The sequence below is a fragment of the Mobula birostris genome, chromosome 3, assembly GCF_030028105.1.
Source record: "Mobula birostris isolate sMobBir1 chromosome 3, sMobBir1.hap1, whole genome shotgun sequence".
NCBI classification, from domain to species: domain Eukaryota; kingdom Metazoa; phylum Chordata; class Chondrichthyes; order Myliobatiformes; family Myliobatidae; genus Mobula; species Mobula birostris.
This window is the reverse complement of record NC_092372.1, coordinates 88,325,802-88,350,334: the sequence shown is the minus strand read 5'-3', so window position 1 is coordinate 88,350,334 and position 24,533 is coordinate 88,325,802. Positions and strand designations below refer to the sequence as shown.

Sequence of the window (24,533 nt, the reverse complement as noted above, 5' to 3'; positions counted from 1 at the left end):
TTTCGATACAATGTGTATCCCACTCCCACAGAACAATGACTGAAACTGCGAGCACACAGATGCACATACAAGGACTCAAATACTTGCATTAACGGCACATCTGCCAGAAGTGCATGCGGCTGGGCGATCTGGAAGACCGTGTAAGGAATCTGGAGCAGCAGCTGGATAACCTTCGACTCATAAGGGAGAATGAGGCAGTCATAGATGAGAGCTACAGGGAGGTAGTCACACCTAGGCTACCGGAAGCAGGTCGTTGGGTGACAGTCAGAGGGGGGAAAGCGAAGGTGAGCAGACAAGTAGTGCAGAGCACCCCTGTAGCCATTCCCCTAAATAATAAGTTTACCGTCCTGGATACTGTTGGCGGGGACAACCAACCAGGTGTGAGCCACTGTGGCAGGGCCTCTGGCACTGAGTCTGACCCTGTGGTGCAGAAGGGTGGGACAGAGAAGAGGAGAGCTGTCGTCATTGGAGACTCTATAGTCAGGGGAGCAGACAGGAGATTTTGTGGACGTGAGAAGGACACCCAAATGGTTTGTTGCCTCCCGGGTGCCAGGGTCCGGGATGTCTCTGACCGGGTGCACGACATCCTGGTACGAGAGGGAAAGCAACCAGACGTCATGATACATGTTGGTACCAATGACATAGGGAGGAAAAGGGATGAGGTCCTGAAGTGTGAGTTTCGGGAATTAGGCAGAAGGCTGAAGAACAGGACCTCAAGGGTGGTGTTCTCAGGATTGCTGCCAGTGCTACGTGACAGAGATGGTAAGAATTGGAGGAGATGGCAGTTGAATGCGTGGCTGAGGAGTTGGTGCAGGGAGCAGGGTTTTAGATTTTTGGATCATTGGGATCTCTTCTGGGGAAGGTGGGACCTGTACAGATTGGATGGGTTGCACCTGAACTCGAGGGGGAGCAATATCCTTGCAGGTAGGTTTGCGAGCATGGTTTGGAGGGTTTAAACTAATTTGCAAGGGGGATGGGACCCGGAGCGATAGAGCAGTGGAAGAAGTGCATGGAGTAAAGTCAGATCTAACATATGGAGAGGCTTTGAGGAAAGAGAAGTAGAATAAAGGGTGTAAAGGTAGTAAGGTAGAAGGGCTAAAGTGTGTGTACTTCAATAAAAGAAGCATCAAGAACAAAGGTGATGAACTGAGAGCTTGGATACATACATGGAATTATGATGTAATGGCCATTACAGAGACTTGGCTGACACCAGGGCAGGAATGGATTCTCAATATTCCTGGATTTGAGTGCTTTAAAAGGGATAGAGAGGGGGAGAAAGGGGAGAAGGGGTGGCATTACTGGTCAGGGATACTATTACAGCTACAGAAAGGGTGGGTAATGTAGCAGGATCCTCTTTTGAGTCAGTAAGGGTGGAAGTCAGGAACAGAAAGGGAGCAGTTACTCTATTGGGAGTATTCTATAGGCCCCCGTGTCATAGTATGTTGATAAGCCGACTAGGGGGAATGCCATACTAGATCTAATATTAGGTAACGAACCAGGTCAGGTCACAGATCTCTCAGTGGGTGAGCATCTGGGGGACAGTGACCACCGTACCCTGGCCTTTAGCATTATCATGGAAAAGGATAGAATCAGAGAGGACAGGAAAATTTTTAATTGGGGAACGGCAAATTATGAGGCTATAAGGCTAGAACTTGCGGGTGTGAATTGGGATGATGTTTTTGCAGGGAAATGTACTATGGACATGTGGTTGATGTTCAGGGATCTCTTGCAGGATGTTAGGGATAATTTTGTCCCGGTGAGGAAGATAAAGAATGGTAGGGTGAAGGAACCATGGGTGACAAGTGAGGTGGAAAACTTAGTCAGGTGGAAGAAGGCATGAAGAAGGTATGAGGAATATAGGGTAGCAAGAAAAGAGTTTAAGAAGGGGCTGAGAAGAGCAAGAAGGGGGCATGAGAAGGCCTTGGCGAGTAGGGTAAAGGAAAACCCCAAGGCATTCTTCAATTATGTGAAGAACAAAAGGATGACAGGAGTGAAGGTAGGACTGATTAGATAAAGGTGGGAAGATGTGCCTGGAGGCTGTGGAAGTGAGCGAGGTCCTCAATGAATACTTTTCTTCGGTATTCACCAATGAGAGGGAACTTGATGACGGTGAGGACAATAAGAGTGAGGTTGATGTTCTGGAGCATGTTGATATTAAGGGAGAGAAGGTGTTGGAGTTGTTAAAATACATTAGGATGGATAGGTCCCCGGGGCCTGACAGAATATTCCCCAGGCTACTCCACGAGGTGAGGGAAGAGATTACTGAGCCTCTGGCTAGGATCTTTATGTCCGTGTTGTCCACGGGAATGGTACTGGAGGATTGGAGGGAGGCGAATGTTGTCCCCTTGTTCAAAAAAGGTAGTAGGGATAGTCTGAGTAATTATAGACCAGTGAGCCTTACATCTGCGGTGGGAAAACTATTGGAAAAGATTCTTAGAGATAGGATCTATGGGCATTTAGAGAATCATGGTCTGATCAGGGACAGTCAGCATAGCTTTGTGAAGGGCAGATCGTGTCCAACAAGGCTGATAGAGTTCTTTGAGGAGGTGACCAGGCATATAGGTGAGAGTAGTGCAGTGGATGTGATCTACATGGATTTTAGTAAGGCATTTGACAAGGTTCCACACGGTAGGCTTATTCAGAAAGTCCGAAGGCATGGGATTCAGGGAAGTTTGGCCAGGTGGATTCAGAATTGACTTGCCTGCAGAAGGCAGAGGGTGGTGGTGGAGGGAGTACATTCAGAGTGGAGAATTGTGACTAGTGGTGTCCCACAAGGATATGTTCTGGGACCTCTACTTTTTGTGACTTTTATTAACGACCTGGATGTGGGGGTAGAAGGGTGGGTTGGCAAGTTTGCAGATGACACAAAGGTTGGTGGTGTTGTAGATAGTGTAGAGGATTGTCGAAGATTGCAGAGAGACATTGATAGGATGCAGAAGTGGGCTGAGAAGTGGTAGATGGAGTTCAACCTGGAGAAGTGTGAGGTGGTACACTTTGGAAGGACAAACTCCAAGGCAGAGTACAAAGTAAATGGCAGGATACTTGGTAGTGTGGAGGAGCAGAGGGATTTGGAGGTACATGTCCACTGATCACTGAAAGTTGCCTCACAGGTAGATAGGGTAGTTAAGAAAGCTTATGGGGTGTTAGCTTTCATAAGTCGAGGGATATAGTTTAAGAGTCGCGATGTAATGATGCAGCTCTATAAAACTCTGGTTAGGCCACACTTGGAGTACTGTGTCCAGTTCTGGTTGCCTCTCTATAGGAAGGATGTGAAAGCATTGGAAAGGGTACAGAGGAGAATTACCAGGATGCTGCCTGGTTTAGAGAGTATGGATTATGATCAGAGATTAAGAAAGCTAGGGCATTACTCTTTGGAGAGAAGGAGGATGAGAGGAGACATGATAGAGGTGTACAAGATAATAAGAGGAATAGATAGAGTGGATAGCCAGCGCCTCTTCCCCAGAGCATCACTGCTTAATACAGGAGGGCATGGCTTTAAGGTAAGGGGTGGGAAGTTCAAGGGGGATATTAGAGGAAGGTTTTTTACTCAGAGTAGTTGGTGCGTGGAATGCACTGCCTGAGTCAGTGGTGGAGGCAGATACACTAGTGAAGTTTAAGAGACTACTAGACAGGTATATGGAGGAATCTAAGGTGGGGGATTATATGGGAGGCAGGGCTTGAGGTTTGGCACCACATTGTGGGCCGAAGGGCCTGTACTGTGCTGTACTATTCTATGTTCTATGTTACTGTGATGTTCTGGTGCTGCTGCAACTTATCTTCTGCTGCTTATCTATTTAATACTGTTTTTCTATTACTGTCTTGTTTTTATCTACCGTTTTATTTAATTGCCTGAGAGGAAGACAAACAGAGTTTCATTGTACCTATGTATAATGACAATAAAGATCATTCAATTCAAATTCAATTCAATTCAAATCCTTGGACATTAAGCTCCCAGCTATAGTTTTTCAGCCATGATTCAGTGATGCCTACAACATCAAACCTGTCAATCTCCAATTGTGCTGCAAGTTCATCTACCTTATTCCATATGCTGCGCACATTCAAATACAACACCCTCAGTCCTGTCTTCACCCTTTTTGATTTCATCTGCCTTTTATCCTGTTGACTGCAGTTTTGCCCAATCAACAGCCTCTCTTCAATACAAGTTACCTCTGTTTGTAAACCAGCTCGCTCATCTTCAGCACTATTATCCGCCTTTCCTATGATATTTCTTGCATTGAAATATATGCAGTTCAGGACACTAGTCGCACCATGATCAAACTTTTGATTCCTCACTTTCTCTGAAGTCTTACCAACACCTGTCTCCATAAACTCTCCACTAACTGTTCTGGCACTCTGGTTCCCACTCCCCTGCAACTCTAGTTTCAACACCACTATGTAGCATTAACAGACCCTCCCACTAAGATATTAGTCCTCCTCCAGTTCAGGTGCAAACTGTCCCTTCTATGCAGGTCCCACCTTCCTTGGAAGAATCCCAATAATCCAAAAATCTTATGCCCTCCCTCCTACACCATCTCCTTAGCCATGAATTAAACTGTATAATCTTCCTACTTCTACCCTCATTGCATGGGGCACGGGTAATGATCCTGAAATCACAACCTGGAGGACCAGCCCTTTAATTTAGCACCTAACTCCCTGAACTCCCTCTGCAGAACCTCATAACTCGTCCTACCCATGTCATTGGTAGAGGAGAGTGGATCAATGGAGAAGGGGATGGAGGAGGGGACTCAGGGGGAAGTAGTAGGCATATGAGAAGAGGTAAATGTCAGAGTGGAGAATAGGGGAAGTTGGGGTGGGGGGAGTTGGGGGAATTTATTTACCAGAAGGAGAAATCGATATTCATGCCATCAGGTTGGAGGCTAACCAGACGGAATATAGTGTGTCGCTCCTCCACCCTGAGGGTGCCCTCGTCTTGGCACAAGTGAGGACAGAGACCGACATGTTGGAATGGAAATGGGAATCGAAATTAAAATGTTTGAACACTGGGAAGTCCTGCCTATGGTGGATGGTGCAGAGGTGCTTGACGAATGGTCTCCCAATTTACGACAGCTTTCACCAACATCGGGGAGGTCACATTGGGAGCACCAGACACAATAGATAATAGAATGTTTATTTCTTGCACTAATGCCTGTATCTAATTGCTTGTAATAGGTGTGTTTCTGCTTGGACTTGTTTTAAGTCTTATGACAATGGCAATGGCAAGTGCTGACTCAAAAGAATGGAAAGGAAAAGGATCAACAAGAAATCTGAAAGAAATAATGATGGGAAGATGTTTTGACTACCTTCAGAATATAAATCCCAGTGTAGGGTATGTTAATATGTAATTCACTGGCACAGCATCAAAGCACATTTCAAAGTACACCTTTTCTGAAGGAAAGTATGGGTTTTTATTCATCATAAAATTTTAAATTCTTGTATAACAATAATACAAGCAAGGTGAACATTTGGTTTTCTAAAGAAATGTGTAAACCTGTTCCACAAAAATAGTTTAAGTTACTCCCTTAACTTACTTGCTGAACCATTGTGGAAAAAGTATAATTAAAGGTCACATTCAATTCCTGTAAGCAAACAAGATCCTGAAACCAGTTAATTATTGCTATCTAAATGTTGCCTTTCTCTGTTTCAGCTTGCACTAGGTAGAGTTTGTACACCATGGGGTTTATTTTCCTCTTGTTTCAGCTATTGCTTGAAAGTTTATCAAGATCTTTGCTGCTTCTGCATTTGTCCAGACAGTGTATTGCCCTCCCATATGCATTCCTTCTACTGGGTGCAGTTTGTATTCTACTCCGGTCTTTGATCTGTGTTTGATGACCTTCCCTAACTCCCTGTCGAGACTTCGCCTTGGTTCAAAAGATCACTTGTCTCCAAGTCCAAGTTTATGACCTCAAGCTGAATTAAGAAATCTGTGCACAAAATCACGACAGCCACTTTAGTGCATTAGTGGCAGCATGCTCCATTGTTTAACTGGTAGGGTGTCTTTTAGATAAAATGTTCAATGTTGTTTCAGGTCTTGTCTTCATCATTGGATCTGTATACTGAAACTCTCATAATGGAATTACCTTTGACAGAAAGACTCCAGTAGTTCAATAAAGTAGCTCGCCACCACATCCACAAAGGCAATTAGAGATTGGCAATAAATGTTCACCTTGCTGGCATCACCCAAATCCCAAAAATTACGCAAACTTAAGCAAAATAAATTTTCAATGATGTTGAGAAATAAAATGTGCTAGAATCTGTTGTCTCTTTTCTTGATTCTCACGAGGGCTTTCACAATCATCTGAGGGACAAGACAGGATCTTGTTTAACTTTGTACCCAAAGGACAGCCTGATTACTTACCCTGATGCTGCTTCTGCAATCTGCTGCTTGCAAATTGGACGCCACATTTCCCTGCATTCATTTTCAAAAAGTATCTTATTGCTGTAAAGCACTATGGGCTATTGTGAAATAAATGTAAAATCTTGCAGATTTTCCAAATCAATCATAGATTCTCAGCATTAATGACCATGAATTCCTCAATCCTAACAGCATTTTTTCATTCTCTGTGTTTGAATGTTTATTTCTCTCTCAGGAAGAAAGACTGTCCAAAGATTTGGGAAAATTTTCTGAATGCATTTAGTGGCAAAGACCCATGTAATATCAAAATGGAAGATTATGAACCATTTTTGAAACTGGCAGATCATGACATCCCAGTCAATCAGGTAAGAAATGTGTCGATGCAGGAGTCCATGCTGATAACCCAGAGTCCAATATATGATTGACAATCTATTCCTCTACTCCACTGTAAACTCTGACTTGCTCGAAAGTGGGTGGACAAAAGTTCAGCAATCCAACATCAGGATCCAGCAGTAGCACTCTAAGACTAAGGGTTCAAATGACAATTTACTTCACTAAGTGTGTTAATATTTGGTAATGTGTATCATGAGACAGAGACACAAAGGCTGACAGACTGTCAGAAAAGCTGTTTGATTAAATTCATTTGGTGAAGGAAGCCAGTAATGTGTTTAGACCTGCAGTGCAACTAGAAGGCTGAAGCCAATCAGTCATCAAGGCAATTAGTTGACATGTGTTTTATGGTCAAGCTACACAAAGCATCCTAATTGTTCTTGGGAAGTTCTTATAGTTGCAACACTAAATTTGGCTGGAGAGCAGTCACTAACAATATGTGAGACTGTTAATGTTATTCTTCAGCTACAGATTTTTAAACATACTTGCTGGAGGCTGAACTTAGCTATTGCCCTGTCTAGGGCAACCAAGAATGGACAATATTTGTAGTGCAGATGTGGCTGCCTCATCCAGAGATCAAATAATATGAACGTGAAGAATAATTTTACTAATCATAACCAAATGTTAGAAACTTTAAAATGTGTTCATTTTACTTGGGCTACGTTCTGTTTTTGTGTACTGCATGGTAGCGTAGCAGTTAGTGTAGCATTAACAATTGTAAGATCAGGGTTTAATTCCTACTGTTAATGTAGGGAGTTTGATGGTGCCAAAAACAAAAAAAAAATCCAGCAAGATGTTTTCGCTCACAGAACAACCACTGGCTGGATTTTTTTTGTTGTTTTTGGCATCATTCTTTGTAAACTCCAGAGTCTGTTGTGCATAAAAATCCCAGGAGATCAGCAGTTTCTGAGATACTGAAATCACCTTGGGTGGCACCTAATTAATTAGCTTGTTTATTTTGGCTTTTTTTTTTAAAGAGGTGCTGGACATGCTCCGGCTAGCACTGCACCCCTGCTGGTGACACTTGCCAGCTGCCCAGTACAAGCCTTGCTGATTTGATTTGATGCAAATGACACATTTCACTGTATGATTTAATGTACATGTGACAAATAATGCTTGTCTTTTTACCTTTAACTTAAATCTTTTAAAGCAATCATACTGGTAATTCTCAACAGGCCAGGCAGTGTCTGTAGAGAGAAAGAGTTGTTGTTTCCATCGTGTTTTGTGTTATAGATGATGTGGAGGGTGGGGTGATAATAAAGACAATGCAGATCAGTCGGTATCATCATCATCAGGTGCCGTGCCCAGTTTGAGCTTTGACTGCCATGACTTGACCTTTGACTGTTTCAGGTCAAGTGGATCAATTCATTGGTATTCATTTCCAGTTCTCTGGCTGCTGTCTCCATCATCATTTGTCTTTGTCTTCCTCTTGCTTTCTTCCCTTCAATCTTTCCCATAATTACCGTGCATTCTAACTCCTCTTTCCTAATCACATTTTCAATGAAGTTACGTTGCCTTTTCATGATCTCATACATTATTTCTCTTTTTGTGTTTGCTCTGTTCATGACATCCTCGTTAGATATTCATTTCGTCCATGGTATTCTTTGCATCCTCCTCAAAAACTACATCTCTGCTGCTTCAATTCGTTTCCTCATGTTACTAGATATTGTCCAACATTCTGAGCCATATAACATAACTGGATAAACGTAACATTTCAGTACCCTGAGCCAGGTTGTCATGCCTAGTTTAGTATTGGTCAGTATACTCTTCATTCTTGTAAAGGTGTCTTTTGCCATCCCTATTCTTCTTTTGATGTCCATGTCGCACCTGCCATCTGATGTCACCCAGCTTCCTAAGTAGCAAAAGTTCTGTACTTGTTTTATGTCTTCCCCATTTATTCTCAGCCTGCAGATAAGATTCTCCTTCTTTTTGGATATCACCATACATTGTCTTTTTGCAATTGACAGATAGACCCATTTTTGCACTTTCTTCAACAACTATATCAATTAAGTTTTGTAGTTCTTCCTCCGTACTTGCAATTAACACAGTGTCATCTGCATATCTGAAATTATTGATGTTTTCACCGCCAACTTTGATTCCCAAGATGTCTGTTATTTTTTGTAATACTGTTTCATTGTACACATTAAATCAGTCGGGAGAAAACACAGCCTTGTCTAACGCCTCTCTTGATTTTCGTAAACTGACTCACTTCTCCATCTATTCTTACAGTGGCAGTTTGTTCCCAGTACAGATTTCTAGATTCGAAAGACCTCCACCTAATCAGATCTAGAATTTTCTGTAATATTTCAAAGAACTTATTGTGCTTCACTTTATCAAATGCTTTTGTGTAGTCGATAAAACAAACAAATCTTTTTGCACTTGAATAGCTCATTCTGATAGTATCCTTAACATCAACATTGTGTTTCTAGTACCTTTTGTCTTTCACAAAACCACATTGTTCTTTATCTATTTCAGCTTGTATCTTACTTTTAGCTCTTGTCATCAAAATTCTAAGGAGTATCTTGATGATCTGACTCATTAAACTTATGGTCTTATGTAATTCACATTTCTTAGGAAGAGTGATGCATCAGTGGGGAGAAATAGAAAACTAAATTAATGTTACAGTCATAGCCTTTGGAATTCAAGGCTTGAATTATATCTTCTGAAAATCAGCCTTACCAATTTTCTCACATATCAAATCAGTTCTACTGTAAGATCATATTCTATAACGTAAACTCAGTTTCTCTATCCAGACACACTAACATACAGAGCACTTCCAGCACTTTGTGGGTGCTGGAAAAAAAACTCTGTTCTGCTGCTGTCCGTAAAGATCTTGTCTGTTCTTCCTTTGATTGCATGGATTTCCTCCGGGTCCCCTGGTCTCCTCCCACATTCCAAAGGCATCTGGGTTAGTCGGCTAATTGGTCACCTAGGTGTAATTGGGTGGAGGGCCTGTTACAGGCTGTATCTCTAAATGAAAAATAAAAATTAATCCTATGAGAATGTGCCTATAGGATAGGTAAATAAGTCAAACCTCAGAGACAGTATCCTATCTGTAGCTTAATAGGTAATGGTATACCAGGCTATTAAATGCCAAAAGTAGTTTCCTTAAGCCTTGGGTCAAAGCTGGTTCCAAGAAACAGGCAGGGAATTCTGGAAGACATTTTCTGGTTTGGAGAAACAGTAATGAACTGCTGCTCAAACTGAAGCTGATTGATTTCAATTTAAGACGACTGTACAGTTTAGTGGTACATCTCGGAGTGCCTGACCAAGATGCAGCCTGCCATTGTCTCTGGAACCAAGTGAGTTTCCCTCAAGTGCCCTGGTTTCCTCCTACGTCCCAAACATGTGGAAGACAAGTCTCAAACACAGAGCTATACTGTAAGTTGCCTCTAATGTCTGGGTGGGTGGTAGAATCTGGGGGGAGTTTTTCAAGGATGTTACACAAATAAATGGATTAAATCAAGGTTAATATAAGATTAGTGTAAATAGATGAATGATGGTCAGCGGAGGGTTGGTGACTATATGCCCTAAATCCACCTATGACTCTATAACTGTAAAAAGTTATAGGACAGGCTCAAAAGTATCAGGTAGAATAAAGAACTTCATTTCATGTTCACTCATCAACTGCCTGGTTTGTGGCAGGAAACTGGAACCTCTCATTTCATTTCTTCAAACTGTGGGCATTTAGAAAGTAAAACTGGTGAGCACAAATCAACATTGTGACAAAGTCCACAACTGCTTTAAAATGTATTTACACAGTGCCTGGCAAAGCAGAACACTAAGATTGTAGAAATAACTGGGGGAGAAGGAGGGAATTAATCTAATTGGTTCATCTAATCTAGCATTAATCTAATCTAATTTCCAATGCAAATTTGATGGACTCTTTCAACAGTATGTATGCACTATGTATTTCAATGGAGTAGAATTTGACAATGTGGGATGGCGTAAAATATGCAATAAATCAATAACTCAGCTTTTAGCTCTCCAATTTATTTTATCACCATTTGGGTCAATGGGAAATAATAATGAACAAGTGTAAAAAGGTTTGCTAGTTTTAGTCATTGGAAGCTGCTGCACAAATCTAACACTTTATTTCTGGTATGGACCTGGGGATTCGTTTCATCCTATGGTCCACTACCCTCTCCTAACAGATCTCAGACCCACCCAACTGGCTTCATCTGTCATCTATCACCTCCTAGCCATCTTCCATTCGCGCCCCCCACCCCCACAACCTTTTTTATTCTGGGATCTTCCCCTTCCTTTTCAGTCCTGAAGAAGGGTCTGAAACTGAAATGTCAACTATTTATTCATTTTCCTAGACATTGCCTGACATGCTGGGTTCCTCCAGCATTTTGTGTGTGTTGCTTTAAATAGCTATTAACGTCAAGAAGTAAAATGCTAGAATTGGGGAATGTGATCCAATGTAATTTAAAAGTTATTTTCCAATAAAATTCTAAAGCTGTAATTGTTCATATTTCTTAGTCAATCTTCTGGAGCCGGACAAAAGAACTTACTGTAAAATACACCAAAATCACAGAGAAGCTCATGCCTCTTGAGAGCAGCTTGACTGGTTATTTGGCAGATGGCTTGAACTGGTGTGGGAGAGATTCCAAGCCAGGTGAGTGATGGCAGGATTTTATGATAGAAAGCATTAGGTACAAATGGGTTCCTAAGCAATGGAGCTATTAAGAATTTTTTGTTGTTCCTCTCCCCGCCTTGTGGCGCATCGGGCTGCAACCTAGCCATTTCTTTAGCATTTATCTGTATTTTTATGAGGCTGTGTTGCTAGCTTGACACTCAACCAGCACGGATGGAAAGCACGCAGGAAGCTGGCCAGATCCGAATACAGGACCACTCGCCTCAAACTCTGGTGTGGATGCCACTATTCCACTGACTGATGATTAAGCATTTGGGTTCTTAATAAAGCGTGTTAAAATAGTATTCATAGAACAATCATTGATATATATGATCATCTCTGTAAGCTCAGTTGTCTAATCCTGCCTAGAATGGAGTCAAATTCTCATCAGCAGCTCTGAGTTCCTATCATAAACCAAACCTGACCCCAATCTGCATATTCGGATATCCCAAGAGCAGAGCTCTCAATCTTTTTAACAGCTCAGAGAATTTTTATTAAAACTCTTTTCAGACTGCAGGCCATGCTCAAATGTTCCACTGTTAGTTGTACTTCGCCTTCTATCTGAGATTATTTCACTACAGAGCCCGTGGCACTGGTCAGCTGCTGCTGAGCCATTTGGTACCACCATGCACCTCTTGCTTTATCTCAAATTTGCCTCCTGAGATGATTTATTATTTCCTTAGGAGTCACAACCCACAAACTCGTGTGCATTCATATACAGCTCCATAGGAGTGCCAGTACTTGAGGTTAAGTTGCTCAGGTCACTAAACCTGGCTGCTGCCACACTCTACACCAGGAGTTCCCAACCTCGGGTCCACAGTCACCTCGGTTAATGGTAAGGCTCTATGGCATAAAACAAGTTGGGAACCTCTGATCCACACACAAAGAGCAAGGTTTCTGTAGGTAAGTTATGTCTTGGGCTCAGTGCTGAACTCAGATGAAATGACTGCACCTCTGACAGACTAACACTGATAGACCACAGCACTGATCAACACACCAATCTATGTTCCAATAGGATCAAGGAGGATTTTTATTTCTCAGAAGATTATATTCAAAACCTGTGTTCCTTTCAGGTGGGTTTGTTTGTTTGAAGTCAAGAACTTGTCAATGAGCAATAAGCAGAATCCCTCATTTTAACTTACCTTCTTCAATCATTTAATTTGTGATTTTTTTTTAAAGTGACTGATAATGTTCTTGTTTGGGAACTGTAGAAAAATAAAAGTTTTCTTTACAAAGTCAAATTCTATAATAAAGATTCTTAGAAGTACATGATTGCTACATTTTTTTAAAGTCAACTGATTTACGGTTCTCAATCATTTTCTTAAAATGTTCCAGGGTTTTTAATGGAACAGTTTAAATACAGTGGAGGTGAAATTCCTCTTTACTAATGTTTTCATCATCTTCAAAATGTTGTTTGCAGCAGAGCAGCTGAACGTATGAAATCAGAATGAACTGATTCTCACATCCTTTCTAGATCTGTTTAAGTTAAACTAAAATCCAATTCAATCCATGAATATACTTTACTTAAGATGTAAACTCCTTCTTTGTCAAAAATAGTGAAGTGCAGTGCATATTACTTAGCAACCTTAAAATGTTGAGAGATTCATATAATGAAAATTGTTATATATTTACATGAATAAATAAGGCTTTCCAATTTTTAATATTGTAGAAGTTAATTTTCCTGATGAAAAATCTGAATTGTAAATGGTTGATTAATTACAGGACCAGATTACGAATCGTGCCCTGAATATAATGATTGTGAAAATAATCCAATGCATTCATTTTGGAGAGCCGCCTCTCAGAATGTGAGTGTTCCCTTCCCTGAAACCATTTATATGTGTTGGTGTATTGTCGTAACGCTGGATCTGAAGCATTTAGTTGAAGATTCAGCAATCTGTTTCTCAGTGTTACAGGCCGATTCGTATCCTCAAATTCCATTTCAATAAACCTAAAATCTTTAATGCCATGTATTATATTGTTGAGATTGGGACATCAGTAGGAGTTTGGAGCTCTGCTCAGTAGATTGGAAAGTGACATTTAAAGCCTATTACAAATAAATGCACACTTCATCCAAATTGAACTGATCAACTCTTGGATCTGCTCTGGTGTTTGAGCAGTGGAGAGAGATTGTCAGCAGACATGGCTAAGATGCTCAGAAGATTGATTTAAAGGAACACATATTGGCCAGCAAGGCCATTTTTAATCATGAACTGACTGTTGCGTGAATGAAGTCACTGGAGAACGTTACTGGTAGATACAAAGCAACTTCTTTATTTAACAAAACAAGGTACAGCAGGCATCATATGGAAACGCTTTCAGTGGAAAGGTCTGCTGGCCCAATATGAGGCTCGATATTTTATGTGCCAAACATCAAAGGACAACTCCATATTTACAATGTATGGACAATGCTTTCTTTGAAACTACATGCAACCTTCACCCTTCCTGATTCACATCCACACCACAGACATCCAAATTAATTTTAATCAGCATTGTCTGGACTGGGATTCACTACCTTTAGGAACCCATTGTTCAGAGCTGCACTCCAAGTTAAACGTACAACACATATTCAGAAGTAAAGACCAGTAGCCAAAGTCAATTGTTAAATGTATATGTCCTAAACACAAAAAATCACTCTAACATGGACCACTGCTATAAAATGTGTGTCAGTGGATGAAATGAAGTTCAATGTTGTGCCCCTTCATTTTGCCAGATCTGACAATCTAAACAGCCATTTCTTCCGAAGTAGCTTGAACAAAGAACTGCAGGGCTTTTAGCTGTGGTCCTTGCATCTGCTGGAATCAATACCTTTGGAGGCCTGGGAGAGAACAAGTGGGAATTAAAGTGAATTCAATAAAGGTATAAAGGCAAAGGATGGGTCAAAAGTGATGGATACGGAAGAACTCCAGAAAAGCAAACATTTTTAAAATAAGAAATCCCCAAACCTTCAGATGTTCTAGTTCTAGCTCAAAGGGTACTTTGTTATGGCAAAGCACAGCTAGGAGTGAAAGGCAAGTGAAGAGCCTTTAGGATTTCTGCTTTGACATGTTGAACAGAGTGATCAGCAGCACTGGGGCTCCACAGAGGACTGTCTTGTCTCCCTTTCTCTTCACCATTTACACCTCGGACTTCAACTACTGCACAGAGTCTTGTCATCTTCAGAAGTTTTCGGGTGACTCTGCCATAGTTGGATGCATCAGCAAGGGAGATGAGGCTGAGTGCAGGGCTACGGTAGGAAAGTTTGTCACATGGTGTGAGCAGAATTATCTGCAGCTTAATGTGAAAAAGACTAAGGAGCTGGTGGTAGACCTGAGGAGAGCTAAGGTACCGGTGACCCCTGTTTCCATCCAAGGGGTCAGTGTGGACATGGTGGAGGATTACAGATACCTGGGGATATGAATTGACAATAAACTGGACTAGTCAAAGAACTCTGAGGCTGTCTACAGGAAGGATCAGAGCCGTCTCTATTTCCTGAGGAGACGGAGGTCCTTTAACATCTGCCGGACGATGCTGAGGATGTTCTATGAGTCTGTGGTGGCCAGTGCTATCATGTTTGTTGTTGTGTGCTGGGGCAGCAGGCTGAGGGTAGCAGACACCAACAGAATCAACAAACTTATTCGTAAGGCCAGTGATGTTGTGGGGATGGAACTGGACTCTCTCACGGTGGTGTCTGAAAAGAGGATGCTGTCTAAGTTGCATGCCATCTTGGTCGATGTCTCCCATCCACTACATAATGTACTGGGTGGGCACAGGAGTACATTCAGCCAGAGACTCATTCTACCGAGATACAGCACAGAGCGTCATAGGAAGTCATTCCTGCCTGTGGCCATCAAACTTTACAACTCCTCCCTTGGAAGGTCAGACACCCTGAGCCAATAGGCTGGTCCTGGACTTATTTCATAATTTACTGGCATAACTTACATATAACTATTTAACTACTTATGGTTCTATTACTATTTAGTGCAACTGCAATGAAAACCAATTTCCCCCGGGATCAATAAAGTATGACTATGACTATTTGACACCAGAATGTGTGTTGACACTGGCAGGCTGCTCCCAGTACGCCCTCGGGTGTGTTGGTTGTTAACACATTTCACTGTATGCTTTAATACACATGTGATGAATAAATTTGAATGTTGCCCATTCAGTTCACTTGTCTTTCCATCAACCAGCCTGTCTCCTGTTTGAAGCTGACATGCAGGATGCTCAACAGGTAACAGCAGGAATTGTGCCAGAAGGCACAAGCCGCCTGGAGGTATGGCATTTAAAAGAAGGTGCGGGGAGGGAGGGAGAAAGCTAGTACTGGCAACGTCAACAGGCTCCTTCCAGACTCAGGGAGCAATCCAGAGGGAAACACATCAAATCTTGCCCTGTGCAAGGTTTTGGTGGGGAAGGACTCAGTTGAGGTTGGCACCATGTGGGCTTCCAAATGTGATCATGACATTTATATCATACCACGATATGGTCATTGGACTTGACCCCTGCACCCTAAGCAGCCCCCTGCCTTCTTGGCTACGTATGTCTGCACAACACTGAGGTGGAAACTGGTGCCAGCTCTGAATGAACAAGCCAACCATTTCAATTTGTCCTCTTAGTCCCAGCCTGTCGGACTGGGGAAACCAGGTCTTAATTCCTTACTGTAAAAGCAAAATGATTGTTTTGATTCCACTGGGCCTCAAGTACAGGAGGCAATAATTGTGCATCTCCTCTCCAGTATGCAGCGAAGGCCCACGGAAGAGTGTCGGTGATGTTGAACGGATCCGCAAATGTTGACGCTTTCAGGGAAAACAGGTACGGATGGAATCAAGTGGCAGAGACAATACAAGCTAGAATCACTGTTAGCCATGGGGAAGCTGGAGGAAGGAAGGTTTTTGGAGATTTCCTGCCCATGTTGTGGCAGGACATTGGAAGGTGCAACGTACGACTTACTACTGTTTAATTATGACAGACAAAGTGCAGAGGAGTACAGGAGAACGTTCAAGAAGAGGGCAATATTTTAGATACAATTGGCCTTCATGATGGAGGATCACTTCTGAAGAAGGGCATTATTCTTCCAAAAGTACTTATTCTGAAAATAATAAACTGAGAACCACAGGAACTTTACTTGCTTAAGTGAGAGCGTAAGTAAGCAATGTTCCTCTGCTACCATTCTTTGGAATTGTATTTATCTCAAAAAGGAGATCAATATAACAGGAGTAATACTATTATAACAGAGAAGGCAGCTGTTTGCTCCATATGATCCAATCTAATCCAATCAATGCCAGTTCCCTTTCCTCCTCTGGCACCCAACAATTCCCCTATAAATCTTTTTGTCACTTATCTACACTTGAGATAATTTACTGTATCTAATTAACATACGACCATGTCTCAAGGATGTGGAAGGATACTGGAGCACCCAATAGAAACCCACAGTTACTGGGAGACAGCACCCTAGCTCAGGATGGAACCTGATTTCCTTGCAACAATAAATGCTGAACTGTGATCATTCTGGTAGAACACTACGAGTGTGCTCTGTGTGGCAATCTATTTCTGGCTTATTATGTTTAATTCTCTCGCAAATGAACCACCATATGTTAATTTGTGGATGATACTGTCTCATTGTTGGTGATGGTTGCAAAGCTGAACTGGACAAGCTGCAGGAGATTATTTATTTATTAAGATATGGCACAGAATTGGGATCAGAATCAAGTCTATTATCACCGGCATGTGTCGTGAAATTTGTTAACTTAGCAGCAGCAGCTCAATGCAATACATAATATAGAAGAAAAAAATAATAAATAGATAAATCTTATTCAGTATACTTTATACTGTATACATATATTTAATAGATTAAAAATCGTGCAGAAAAACAAATACTATATATTTTTTTTTAAAAAGTGAGGTAGTGTCCAAGGGTTAAGTCCATTTAGGAATTGGATGGCAGAAGGGAAGCTGTTCCTAAATCGCTGAGTGTGTGCCTTCAGGCTTCTGTACCTCCTACCTGATGGTAACAGTGAGAAAAGGACGTTCCCTGGGTGCTGGAGGTCTTTAATAATGGATGCTACCTTGAAGAAACATCACTCCTTGAAGATGTCCTGGGTACTTTGTAGGCTAGTACCCAAGATGGAGCTGACTAAATTTACAATCCTCTGCAGCTTCCTTTGGTCCTGTGCAGTAGCGCCCCCCCCCCATACCAGAGAGTGGTGCAGCCTGTCAGAATGCTCTCCACCGTAGATGTTTTTGAAGGTATTTGTTGACATACCAAATCTCTTCAAACTCCTAATAAAGTATAGCCACTGCCTTGTCTTCTTTATAACTGCATTGAAATGTTGGGACCAGGTTAGATCCTCAGAGATCTTGACACCCAGGAACTTGAAACTGCTCACTCTCTCCATTTCTGATCCCTCTGAGGATTGGTATTTGTTCCTTCGTCTTGCCCTTCCTGAAGTCCACAATCAGCTCTTTTGTCTTACTGATGTTGAGTGCCAGGTTGTTGCTGTGGCACCACTCCACCAGTTGGCATAAGTCACTTCTGTACACCCTCTTGTCACCACCTGAGATTCTACCAACAATGGTTGTATCATGAGCAAATTTATAGAAGGTATTTGAGCTATGCCTAGCCACACAGTTATGCCTTTCAGTCATGAGAACAGGCCCTTCCAGCCCTTCCGGCCCTCCAAGCCACACTGCCTAGCAACCCTCCAGTTAACCCTAGCTGAATCATGGGACAATTTATAATGACCAATTGACCTACTGACCTGTACGTCTTTGGACTGTGCGAGGAAACCGAAGCACCCGGAGGATGCCCACGCATTCCATGGGGAGGACGTACAGACTCCTTCCAGATGATGTCAGAATTGAACTTTGAACTCCACTCCGAGCTGCGCTCACTGCTACACTACCGTGGCACCCACGGTATATTATGAATATGCTTATGATTTGAACAAGCAGCTGGCAGATTAAATTAATTGCAGAGAAGTGGAAAATGATTCCCATGGGAACAAGAATCTCAAGAAGAGTGATTACTCAAATGGAGATGAAGTGATATTCTGCAGGTCCAGATTGGCAATAAAATGAAGCTATTATAATCCAGGAGCAGTGAGTAAAGAAAATCAAATTAATTTCAAAATGACTTGGTTGTGGGATATGCAATATTGAGCCAAAACTCTGAGGCCTATCCTTATCACCTGATAAATCATCAGGCCCTTACAGCTAGAATAGTGTGCATTCCTCGTGCTATCAGTGTAGAAAAGGAAATGGTGAAGTCAGAGTGATTGAGACAAGGGAGGGATTGGATTATGTCCATAATAAGATGTGTCCACACTACAAAGAGAAGGCTAGGGTGAATCAATTTCTGATCTTTAGCTTCAAGAGGTTCTCCATTATAAAGATCACTATGAGCTTTCTTAGAAGAAGAAACCAGAGGGCGAGAGCTATAACTGGGGGGGAGAAAAAGCAAAATCCAGCAATTGAAAGCTTTTTAACATGTTGATTTGAGACCTAAAGAAACATGGATATGACCTGATATTGAATACAAATCAGTAATTTCCAGATAAACACATATAGATTGAGGTAGCAAAATGTACTGATATATGATTTACAAACATAAACATTCCTTTATGTTTGTATTAATACTTGTGAATCAAATGTTTTACGTCGAGCTGCGTGAAAACGCAGCTATAATAATAAATTTTAAAAGAAATGTAATATACATACTGTTTTTCAAACTTTTACATTTGAACCTAATCAATAGTGGCTTCTGCTTATGTAAATCACAGTGTCAAGTTGATTGCATTACGATTGCTGCCATTGATAATGTTTTCCTTTCCTATGCCTAGTATTTTTGGTGAAATAGAACTCGCACAGCTGGACAAGAAGAAGGTTACCTCTGTCCACCTCTGGATCATGGATAATATTAATGGGCCCGATAAGTGAGATTTTCACATCTTATTGTCTGAATTTCCTGTCTCTTTTCATGCAGTACTTTTCCCAACCTCATCGTGCTGTATTAGAATTGCAGGTCCAGTTGATCTCCAGAAAATTAAACAGCTGAGATGCAGCGGGTCTGCTCAGAGTGTAGAGATACAGGCACAACTGTTCTAGCGAGGCCAGGTGAGGAAGGCAGATATTTACGAAGTGGGGGAAGGGTGAGGAGAAAAAATTGGAGGGAGAGTGGTCCTGGGTTGTTCTCACACAGTCCTGGAAGAAATGTAACACAACTGAGGCAACAAAGCCCTGGAGACAGATTCAGCATTCTTCAGCGGAATATGAAGTAAATTGTGTCAAGACAAACGTTAGAAACATTTTACAATTTCCTTTTCACAGTAGCCACATTTCTTGAACTAAATGGCATCCATTTAAAGACCCTGAGAATGGAGTGATCCTTGGGCCTGCTCCAGGAGTAATACTCCCATTCATAAATCAGAAGGTGAAGATTTAAGCCCCACTTCAAACGGATCCAGTGAGTGGCGATCAGAATCTGGTCTCTAAATGCTGGGGTAACATCTGGTTGGATATTTGGATCCAGATTGGCCGTTGGTTTATGTGGTCATTTTTTTCTGCTTGCACCTTTGATCTGCCCACACTACAGCCATCTTAGGCAAGCAGAATCCAACATCTATTGCATTTAACACACAAAATGCTGGCGGAGCTCAGCAGGCCAGGCAGCGTCTATGGAAAAGAGTACTTTGAACATTTTGGGCCGAGACCCTTCAGTAGGACTGGAGGAAAAAAAGCTGAGGAGTAGATTTAGAAGGTGGGTGGAGGGTATAGAGAAGCACAAGGTGAAAGGTGAAACCAGGAAGGGAAGGGATGAAGTAATTGGCTGGGAAGTTGATTGGTGAAAGAGATACAAGCTGGAGAAGGGGAATCTGATGGAAGAGGTCAGAAGGCCATTGGAAGAAAGAAAAAGGGGGAGGAGCACCAGAGGGAAGTGACGGGTGGGCAAGGAGATGAGATGAGACAGAAAAGGGGATGAAGAATGGTGAAGTGGGGGGCATTACCGGATATTTGAGAAATCAGTGTTCATGCCATCAGGTTGGAATCTATCCAGATGGAATGCAAGGTGGTATTCCTCCAACTAATTGTGGCCTTATCACAACTGCGGAGGAGGCCATGGCTGGATATATCAGAATGGGAAGTGGAATTAAAATGGGTGGCCACTGGGAGATCCCACTTCTTCTGGCAGAGTAGTCCATGGCATAAAAAACTGGTGGGAACCCTTGTTTTACCAAGTCAAACATTTCCACCAGAAGAAGTGGGATCTCCCAGTGGCCACCCATTTTAATTCCACTTCCCATTCCCATTCTGATATATTAATCCACGGCCTCCTCTACTGTCACAATGAGGGCACACTCAGGTTGGAGGAACAACACCCTTGTTTTCTGTCTAGATACCCTCCAATCTGATGGCATGAACATTGATTTCTTGAACTTCCGGTAATTTTCCCCCCTTCCTTCACCATTCCCCATCCCCTTTTTGCACTCTCACCGTATCTCCTTGCCCAACCATCGCCTCCTTTGGGTGCTTCTCTCCCCCCCTTTTTCTTTCTTCCAATGGCCTTCTGTTCTCTTCTATCAAACTCTCCCTTCTCCAGCCCTGTATCTCTTTCACCAATCAACTTCCCAGCTCTTTACTTCATCCCTTCCCTTCCTGGTTTTACCTTGTGCTTTTCTCTTCCTCCCCCACTTTGTATATCTACTCCTCACCTTTCTTTTCCTCCAGACCTGCTGAAGGGTCTCGGCCTGAAACATTGACTGTACTCTTTTTCCATCGATGCTGCCTGGCCTGCTAAGTTCCTCCAGCATTTTATGTGTGTTGCTTGGATTTTTCTTGTTTGTCATCCATTGCATTGGCTTGTCTCGCATCCTAAAGGCTAGTGCGACTCCATAGCCCTGATTTCAGCCGAGGCGCTCAGATGATCAATAATGTGATAAAGGTCGGAGACCACATCATCGATTCCTTCCTACCTTGTGACTCCAGAACTCCTCAAGAGTCTTGAGTCGGAATCTGGCCTTGACAAAAATTTAGAACAAATATTTTAGTCCAGATAGTAGTTTGGACATTAAAACTTGAGTGAAAACTGAATCCATGATTTCATTTTGCTAAGTAGCTTAAAATAAATCATAAAGAGGACAGGGAAACAGCTGAGAAGTTGGACAAGCTGAATAGCATTTTTTTGATAAATCAACAACAATGTTAGATAAGTGGATTTCGCTGTACAGCATAATCTTGTCATCTGTATTATACTGGTCCAAATCCTGCTAAACAGGGGTTCCCTAACATTTTTTTATGCCACGGTCTAGAACCATGACGCAAGTGATCCATGGACCCCATTATGGGAATCCCTGCTTTAGAGTCATTCATAGTGACTGCAAAAACAAAATCCCTGCACTCACTGAAACTGCAATAACAAACTGGTTATAGAATGCCCTCACTCAATTCTGTATCATTTGTGATATTTTCTAAAATTAAATATCTTCACCTCCCATCTTTTTGAGAGACCTTGCTGCATGACAATAGCCAGTCCGGTGGAACTGAATAGGAAGTAATCAATCATACAGCGCTAACCTTCAGCATTTTGACTTGCAGGGAGTCGTGTGGTATCGCCAGTGTTGCTGAATTAGAATCTATTCTCAAGAAGAAAAATCTAAAGTTCACTTGCTTGGATAATTATGGGTGTGTACCACATCAAATTCGTATTTCACACCTTAAACATCACAAGTGCTCATTAAGGTGTTCCTTCTTTATGGCACTCTCTGTGAATTAGGACTGAAGTATTCTCTCCTTTGATTCATTCCTATGTAGCTTTTGCGCGTGCGCGTGTGCGTACACATACGTAACTCAGAAGCCCAATGGAACTGTAGTTAGGCTACAAAGAGGGAAGAAGTGATACCTCAGCTTTATAAAGATGCTACACCCTATCCCTAAATTACAAGCGCCTGAATTATGGACACTTTCTGCATTGAGCAAGCTCCCATAATCTTAATAAATTCAAAATTCCACCTTGAATAGATACGTTCGTTCTGAGGAATGACAGAGCTTTACTCCCTCACCCTCACCTTTTAGTATTTGCCTTTTCTTAATCAGTCTTGTGTGCTTCCAGTGCCATTAAGTCACAATACTGTGGGGGAATGGTTACTATATAAGATGATATTTTCCCTTTTGTGGATGAATTGACCAATAATTATCTATAAAAATGGAACCCATTCATTAACTGAGATTGCCCTGCATTTGGCTACCAAGATCTATTCTGAGCATTAGTCCACAGGAAAGATATACTGGCCCTGGAAGGAGATAGTTTATCTTCATAAGAACAACCCAAGAGATTAAAATTTGAGGATCAGTGAAAAAAATTTACCTTGAGTTTCTTTGATTAAAGAATGAACTAATCGAGCTATTTAAAACAAGCCACGTTTCTATGGTGTCGATATAGAGAAACTACTTCCTCTCGTCAGGGTATAAAAGAAAGAGTATCATCTCCACAAAATTTATTATGCACAATGAAATAGAATTCACTGCCACAAAAGGCTGTGGGTAGAGCAAAACTCCCAGCCACTGATCTTTGCACACGATGCAATGACTTCACCTTCCCCATAAACATCGGTTGACCTCTCCATTTTGTGGGTTGTGCACTGGAAGCCTTGCAGTAAATGCACTGACAATTGAGTGTGTTCAGCTCACCCAAAGTGAAGTCACTGTACTCAGCCTCTGGAGGTAAGGACAGCCAAACACAGGTTTACCCATTCACACCCCTGCCCCCTTACCCCCCTGCCCCCCTCACCACTGCCAGGATTGGACTAATGGTTGCTTCAGCCATCTGGCTATGATCCAGCTTCCTTTCTTCATGAAGAGGGAATATTATCAAAAAGGGATTTTTACACATACCAGCAGGAGATCTAATTTCACCTTTTTCCTCTGTGCTCAGCACGAAGAGGAGTGACTTAAGAACATTTGCTTGGCGACTTTTTTGTCTGTTTATGACAGAAGAGGAAAATGCCCTAGCATTCACTTGGAAGTTTGTTGTGCCCAGGATCTTTTATAAATTGCTACAGACAATGGGTAAAATCTGGAGGGTTGTGGGACTGCGACCCATTATTGGGGTTAACTGAGTTCCTTGCTTAAAGATGAATCCATTACAGTGCTGGGTTGAATTTGAAAATGAATAAGAAAAGTACAATGAACATAGTAGACAAGGGCATGTAATTGAGTTGAGTTTCACTTTGCCTTGAATGGGGTTTCACATAAAAATGGTTATCAGAACTGAGGGAACAGAAGTTGAAGCAACATGTTGGTGTGGCTGGAGAACTGGTTAGAGATGAAGATAGGAGCCTGGGATCCCACTGTGTACCTTGTAGCTTTGGTTTACAAATTCAAAAAATGTAAAAACTGTTGCTGATTTCTTGACAGGCCTATTCAAATGCTCCAGTGTGTTACCAACCCGGACAATCCATCCTGCAATTTAGAAGCACTCCACAAGTGTAATGTGTGATTGAAAAAAGCTTCACGTGAAACTGCTAAAGCTACTCACATCTACAGGACAAAACTATGATGAATATCTCTATGTAACTGTGAATTGTGATGATCCCATTTTAAGGTGATTTTAATTTGATGTGATTTTTGTTTTTGAAGAGATATGTGCATTTAAAATAATGGGAAGAAACACCTAGCAGTTACTATAATAAACTGACATACCTCCAACTGTCTCCATTAAGCCATTTCAATTCACCTGTCCACAACCATTCCCTGTGTTCCGCATATTCTCCCACTGCCTTGCCTCCTGCTGAAAAACTATCTGCGTCTGTTTCCTAGTTTGTGCAAGCAATCACAGAACGAAAGCATTGACTGTTTCTCTTAGCATAGATGATGCCTTACGAATATTGAATTCCCCCTCAGGAGGCTTAAGAAATTCAGCAAGTCCCCATCAACCCTTATCATTTTTTATTGATACACGGTAGAAAGCATGCTACCTGGATGCACAATAGCTTGGTATGACTACTGTGCTGCATATGACCGCCTTAGTAAAGCAGCCAACGTAATCTCACTCAGTGTCCAGGTTTCTCTCTGATAAGAGAACTGGAATTTGAAAATAGATGTATATCTTTTATCATATATTGTACTTGTAGCTGCACGTAAGGAAGCAATCACTCATTGAGGTCCATGCAAACCCCCAGGGGA

General features: G+C 41.8%; 1 protein-coding gene across 1 annotated transcript in view; it reads left to right on the top strand.

Annotated features, from left to right (window-relative positions):
- The window catches only part of LOC140194637 (ADP-ribosyl cyclase/cyclic ADP-ribose hydrolase 1-like), a 28,497-nt gene extending 4,487 nt beyond the window's left edge, over positions 1-24,010 (top strand). Inside the window, exons 2-9 of the mRNA XM_072251884.1 lie at positions 5,170-5,326; positions 6,588-6,717; positions 11,228-11,363; positions 13,104-13,186; positions 16,093-16,169; positions 19,196-19,288; positions 21,948-22,034; positions 23,766-24,010. Of these exons, the coding sequence (XP_072107985.1) occupies positions 5,170-5,326; positions 6,588-6,717; positions 11,228-11,363; positions 13,104-13,186; positions 16,093-16,169; positions 19,196-19,288; positions 21,948-22,034; positions 23,766-23,847 (845 nt within the window). The 3' untranslated portion in view covers positions 23,848-24,010. The remainder of the gene's footprint in view (positions 1-5,169; positions 5,327-6,587; positions 6,718-11,227; positions 11,364-13,103; positions 13,187-16,092; positions 16,170-19,195; positions 19,289-21,947; positions 22,035-23,765) is intronic.
- Positions 24,011-24,533: the final 523 nt, after the last annotated feature.